At 36.5% G+C, this 6,640-nt stretch overlaps 1 protein-coding gene across 1 annotated transcript; it reads left to right on the top strand.

The window, feature by feature from the left end:
- Positions 1–3,681: 3,681 nt before the first annotated feature.
- Positions 3,682–6,291, top strand: LOC107671470 (uncharacterized). Its single transcript, XM_016464397.1, has 2 exons — positions 3,682–3,760; positions 5,149–6,291. The coding sequence occupies exon 2, from the start codon at positions 5,204–5,206 to the stop codon at positions 5,882–5,884; it is 681 nt and encodes a 226-aa protein (XP_016319883.1). The 5' UTR covers positions 3,682–3,760; positions 5,149–5,203; the 3' UTR covers positions 5,885–6,291.
- Positions 6,292–6,640: the final 349 nt, after the last annotated feature.

Consider the following 6,640-nt stretch of genomic DNA (forward strand, 5'->3'; position numbering starts at 1 on the left):
GCTCGGTTTACACCTATCGCCATTTCTAGCCACTGGGGGACCATAGGCAGGCTAGGGGAACTCATATTAATGTTAAAAAACCTCATAAAGTGACATTTTCATGCCATGGGACCTTTAAGGCTCATTACAGTTTTTTTTTAATACTAGAAACAGGTGTCCTATTTGGAAACATATTGACACCATTGGAAAGGTGTCTTTTTTATATTGCCATCTGAACAAGTAACAAGTCTGCCACGTTTGTTCTGACCAACTGAGGAAAAAAGCATTGCCATAAATCTCGCTACCAATGGTGATTAAATCTAAAGATCGGTTAGCTCATATCACATCAAACAGTTCAAATTATTATTGTTATACTTTATTCTCAAATGATTAAAGGGGTCATATGATGCTTTTTTTAAAGATCGTTATTTTGTGTATTTGGTGTAACAGAATATGTTGACATGCTTTAATGTTCAAAAAACACATTATTTTTCAAATACTGTTACCACTCAAATTAGAAAACATTATTATAAGCTAACCGTTGTGAATCGGGCTAAAGTAAGGCGATAGTTTTGAACACTGGCTGGTTATGTACTTGCTCAAATATTAATTTCGGATCATTTTTAACCAAAAAAGTTACGGACTGCAGCTTTAATTATTTAAAGCTTTATTTTAATAAAAAGTCCCCCATGAATAGCTTGCACCAATTGTACCCAATGGCAGAGCTTGGCAGCTGTTTGGAGACTGTCTGCGCCCTCAGGTCAATAGGGGTTCATATATGCTTCTGCAATGGAGCAAGTGGAGACTTGCATTATATGGTGGCCAAAGGGCCATGTTTGAGGGTCCAGGGCCATCTGTACACCAGTTTAAATGGTATAGTCCAGTTTGAACACCCCTCCATATTGAGCTAAATTGGAAGAGCCTCTTTTGCAGTGTTTGCTGGGAAGAAGTACAGTCGGGATTGGGACTTTGGAGAGGAGGTAACAATCTAAAGAGGTAAGAGGAGCTGTGTTCTCCAATGGCCAGGCCACTAATGGGCGGATGGGCTCATTGGGATGTACATTGGCCCTGATGCATGCCAATATATGGATTTTTACAGGTCTTGGCATGATGTCTGTATAGGGTGAGAAGGAAATATGGAGGGAGCTGCTAGGGGGAGCTATAGCAGGGCAGACAGCCGCTGGCTGAAGTGAGCTACTCCAAATGGGCTTCAGACTCTTTAAAATACTCACATTGGTTGGGGAAAACACAGGAAGATGTTGTATTGTTGTGCTTTGGCTCGATAAAGATGGTCTGCAATTGTTGGGTCTTGATCCCTTGGTTGCCTGTCCAAGGGAAGTGGCCAATTTGACATGCAGGTAATGCTGTAGAAAAGAAAGAGAGGAAACATGTTAATGATGGTCCCTGATAAATAAAACATGCTCAAATGTGCTATAAGCATGTAAATCATAAATATTGTTGTGTATTTATGTGATTTTGCAAGATTATTTTGACAAATTAGCTTAATAATGCTAAAAAAAATTAGCATTAATAATGTGATCCTCCAAGCTCTCAGTACAATCCTATCATAGCCAACAGTTCGAGTTTTAACCCTGAAAGGCAGCTGCATTATAGCTACTATCACATCACAAGGTGTAATTGTTCTGTGAAGTTTAATTCACGCCCTCTTATCTCATAAATTAGAACTACTAGAACAGAACTACTACAATTTTTTGTCCCATGCACAAGTGTAAATGTTAAACTTCCCTGATTGAGGATAACTGTTCAAGTAAGTGCATGAATTTGACAAAGCTTCATACGGCAGTCTCAATGCTGGCCTGTTAAAAAAAAGTGTTTTTTAAGTTTTAACATAAATTATCTTATATGTTTATAGCTACTGTACTATAGCCATACTTCTGTAGAATTATGCCATAATATTCCTGTGAAGTCATATTATTTATTGAGCCATAATGTACATTGACATAAAAAAAAAACATTGATAACGTGTGGACGTGTCACTATATTTCACTGCTTTAAGAAGTTGTAGTTTAGATATTCACTTGCCATGCGAACACTTGACATTCTCACCTCCAAAAAAAATTGTAAAAATGTTTTAAAAAATTGCATTTTATAACTGTTTATGCTTCTGCAGAGTTGTAATGCCATAATATAGGCTTTTGAAAAGTCTTATCTTTACTGAGCCATGAAGTGATATGAAAAACTTGTTGAATTGATACTATATTTTAGTAGCGGAGCACAGATTTTGTTTTCTTGCCATATTCTTGCCATTTTCACTGACCCATCCTGTATTTATGTGTTTTTACATGTCACAAAATATGATATTTTCCAGTAAATGTTTTTCAGTATCAGTAGAACTCTTTCACTTTGTCACTCAGTCACAGTTGTTGTTGTTTTTTCTTTCAAAAATGGGGCTTCTAGTTTCCATATTATTAATATATTTTTGATGCCATACTGTGTAGCTTCTAATTATGCCATAATATTCAGATGAAAAGTCCTATAATTCAATAAGCCATAATGTACTTTGACATAAAAAAACACTGATAATCTGTTGACGTGTCACTGTTTAAACCTAACAGGGTTTCGCAGTAAGGCACTACCAAAAAAAAAAAAAGAAAAAGAAAAAAAATTACACACCTTGTCTGGAAAATGATAGAATACTTACTGTGTGAAACAGCTGATAACATCGTAACTGATACTACCAAGATTCTCACTAATCATTTTTAGAATTTCAGCAGATAACTGGCCCAAAACTTTCTAAATATGCTTTGCGAAACGTCTTTGACTTCACTAAAAGTTCTTTCCTTTTTTTTCTCCCCTCTATTCTGCCAGGAACTTGGAAAGAAAAGAAAACAAGATCTCCATTTGGGACGTCCAGTTTTGCTCACTGCAACGTAAGAGCTCATTTTCCTGTCTTAACTGTCAGAGAAGACACTCATTCTGTTAAACGAAGTGAAAATGTGACCTTTTCCTCCATACAGTGCACATTATTTTATTAACTGTTGAAAGAAATCTCCCGGCACTCTATTTACAAAACGAACCCACACAAAGCCCAGCTCACACCAGCATCTGTCATGAACTTGGCTCTCTTACAGCTGTTTAAATGGCAGCTGACATGCACAGTTGCCCGACAGCCTCTTTTTTCACACTGTGTTTATCTTTTGTTTATGCTTTAGTGGGTTATACTCACTTAACCAGAAAAGCCACAACAAGACATACCTGCTTCCTACATTTTTACACACATTCATGCAGCACGAGTGGAATGAATAAAATCTTATGTAATTGTTGCGTTTAATTGACAGTAAGACTAGTTTTACAATCTATACACAGTGTGTTTGATATCTGAGGACCATAAACAGTTTTTCCACATACACATACTATATTGTTTGACTCATGCATTAATATTAGACTAGTCAAAGTCACAATTTCCTTTTTTTTTTTTTTTTAAACAGACAAACAAAATGTTTTCTAATTTACTCATCTGCTCCCCCTAGTTATTCATTCTTGTCTGCAAGATACACAACTGAACTTGGCAGAACGCATTGCAGCCATTTTCCATGCAGGGTGTGTATGTTCTTCAGAAAGGGGATTGCCGAAAAACTGCATACTTTTTTCTCTTCTAAACCAATCAGCATTGCTGTGGTATGAGTCACTCCCACACCCTACCCTTATATGACAAAGAGGGGCGGGGCTGTTTCTCAGACCGGACAGTGAAATGGTGGCTGCTTGTACAAAAACAGCAGCAGCACCATTAGCAACTGAGCAGCTACAGACGCATTTACAGGTAAGATCCATAGCTTAGAACATTCTCCTGCTTCTCGATTGTGCTAAACATGCATCCTGTGGCTGTGACATAAATATGGAAAATTTATGCTGCTTCATGTAACTGAACATTGCTGTTCGTCTAACCCTCTTGAGCTAATTGCTAATTGTTAGCCTGTTTACAAGCCATCCTGTCATTCATTCAGCGTAGAAACCTATTTTACCAAACCGACAAAGATAAACTGAATGTTATAGAACAAATACTCTGTTGCATTTAGAAAATCTTTTCATTTATAGCAAGGAAAACTTGAGTAAAGCCTCAAGTATGACATCATTCATTATGCCATGTGGTTTAATAGGTATGTCAAGCCCAACATGATTATCAGCTGCATTGTTTTAGTTGTAGAATTACTAGTTTTGTTTGTTTTACTGAGCAAACTGGTTTTTGTTTACTATTAAATAATCCTCATTTTGTGTTTATTTGAGTCAATACTTCCATTCTGAAAACACCAAAATCTGTAAATAAAATGAAATGCTGTATATAGGTTTAGATATTTTACAGTATACTAAATAACTTTGTCCCTAGTATGAAAGTTCGTATTTTTGTTACCTATTGGGAAAAAAAGATACAGTTGAATACTACTGCTCTGGGACACCACAGATTCAGAACTGGACAGCAACCTTTTACAGTCAAAGAAAGAGAAAATATAGTCCTATTAGAAAACCTACAGCTGTTTTTTAAGGTAGAATCTAATGGTCATTGAACCTCACGAGTGACACTGTACATAGGCTACCCAAATAAAAGCACAAGAGACTTGACTCACAATTGATTCCAATAGTTAATAGTTAACCAGCTAACAGAATGATACTCTAATATGTATAAAAAATACAAAATGCACACAAATATTAAGTAAATTAGTCAATTTTTATTTGCACTGAGCTATTTTATAATTCAGTAGTAGTACTGAATGAAATTAAAGTTTACATTCCACAATGCATTTCTCTTTTGACACTACAAGTCAAAAATGGCAAATTGTGGAATTGCCCTCTCTATAATGTCTACACACAATGCTGAAGGCTCCAGCTTTCAAAGCAAATTTTACCATTTTTTCCAAAGTGAATAAAGATTACTGGAATATGTTTCACAAGAAAATACGATTTCAGTCCTTCAACTTCAAAATTTAAAGTTTAATTGTTTAATGTTGTCATTTCTTTGTAATTATTTGTGAAATTTCGAAAGGAACATTGTTTCAAAGCCATTTTTTTTTGGTGTATAACTAAAATCAAATGTCCAAGGAAGCATGCCAGTTTCAAACTTGAATGTTGTTCAGGACAGACGTGTTTGAGTGTCATTATGGTCTGTGCTGTTTTCATAAGATTCATTAAGAACATTTCATCTTTTCATTTCAGTATCAGCCAAGACTGAAAGCCTAGAAGAACCAAAGTCCAAGATTCAGACCCATCTATGGCAGAAAAACAGCAGATCAAAGTGACTGCGGTCAAAGTGCTGTGCTATGTTGAGAAAATCTCCTCCTTCGCCTCCAACATAGATCCTCTCTTTGGGATTGTGACTTCAGTGGTCGGGGTGGTCAGGAAAGGCCTCGTAGATGAGGAGGACCATGAGATGGACAAGGACTTCAAACAGATCCATGAGAAGCTGGAAACCATCTCAGAGAAGAACAAGCAGACCCTGCGACAGATCCGCATCAACGAAATCAACGAGAATTATGGTAAACACGAGGAAGTCATCAAGCATCAGTACAACGCTTTCAACACCATGGTGCAAAGAGTAAAACTGGACCCTGAGAACTCGGATCGTCACATGGAGGAGTTTGTGAAGATCTACGAGAAGGATGAGATGGACATGAGCTTAGATTTGTATTACCGTGGTGTGAAAGGTGCCTCTTTGTTTGGGAGGCCCATCCTGCAGGTTTACCTGGAGAACTGCCAAAGAAACAAAAAGGTGATGGAGGCTCGCTGCTCTCACATCGCCCACCTGTTCTACATCGGTCTAATGGCACTGATGGCCTACTACACCGTTAGTGAAGATGACGAGGATGAAGTGAGAGAAAAATGGGCCCCGAGGGTCATTGAAATTCAAGCCAAGATGCAAGAAGTTCTGGACCAATGCACTGAGGAAAACTGAAGTGGGAACATTTCACTGAACGATTGCGGAGACAATCCACTTCATATGATGAAAGTTTAAGGGTCGTGAGTAATCTTGAATTAGGAAGTTTAAATAAATCGTGTGGGGTGTAAAATGGGTGAATCTTTTCCTGCTTGCCAATGGACTTTGCAATGCAATACTAAAGTAGTGCAAAGTTCTTAACACTGTATATCGCAGTTTAAATTAAAAAAAAAAAGTATATTAAGCATGTTTTGGTCATTACTGTGACTGAATATATTGTAAAAAAAAAATAATAATAATCCAATATCATATGAGCCTTTGATGTGAGTTACATGTTATTATGAATTATTATATAATTGTTTGCTTATGTTTTGTGCAATATCTCCAATTCTTTGAACAATAAATGAATCTATTTTTTTCTCTCATATCATGGCAGTTAGTCTCTTTATTTGTCATTTTATATGACCCAATGTGATTTCTGTCAAGTCAGTTCAGGATGTGAACACACTAAAGACTTTGACTGCAGAATGCAGGTGAATATGGAAATTGCATTGATTTGCATTAAATGCAAACTTGTCAATGTTTCAGAGGCAGAGTGCTGTGGTTAATCAATCTCATCTGAAAAAAATATATATAAAAAAAATATATATTCCAGGTTCAGTACTAGTTAGCAGCATTTATGGCATAAAGCTGATTACAATTTCAAATTCTTTCTTTCTGGGTTATATTGAGGCATTTACTGTACAATGGAAGTGAATGAGGCCAATCCTTAAA

The sequence above is a fragment of the Sinocyclocheilus anshuiensis genome, unplaced genomic scaffold (genome assembly GCF_001515605.1).
Source record: "Sinocyclocheilus anshuiensis isolate Anshui unplaced genomic scaffold, SAMN03320099.WGS_v1.1 scaffold552, whole genome shotgun sequence".
Lineage (NCBI taxonomy): Eukaryota > Metazoa > Chordata > Actinopteri > Cypriniformes > Cyprinidae > Sinocyclocheilus > Sinocyclocheilus anshuiensis.

Coding starts and splice junctions, on each gene's coding strand:
- LOC107671470 (XM_016464397.1), top strand. CDS start 5,204: ATGGCAGAAAAACAGCAGATCAAAGTGACTGCGGTCAAAGTGCTGTGC.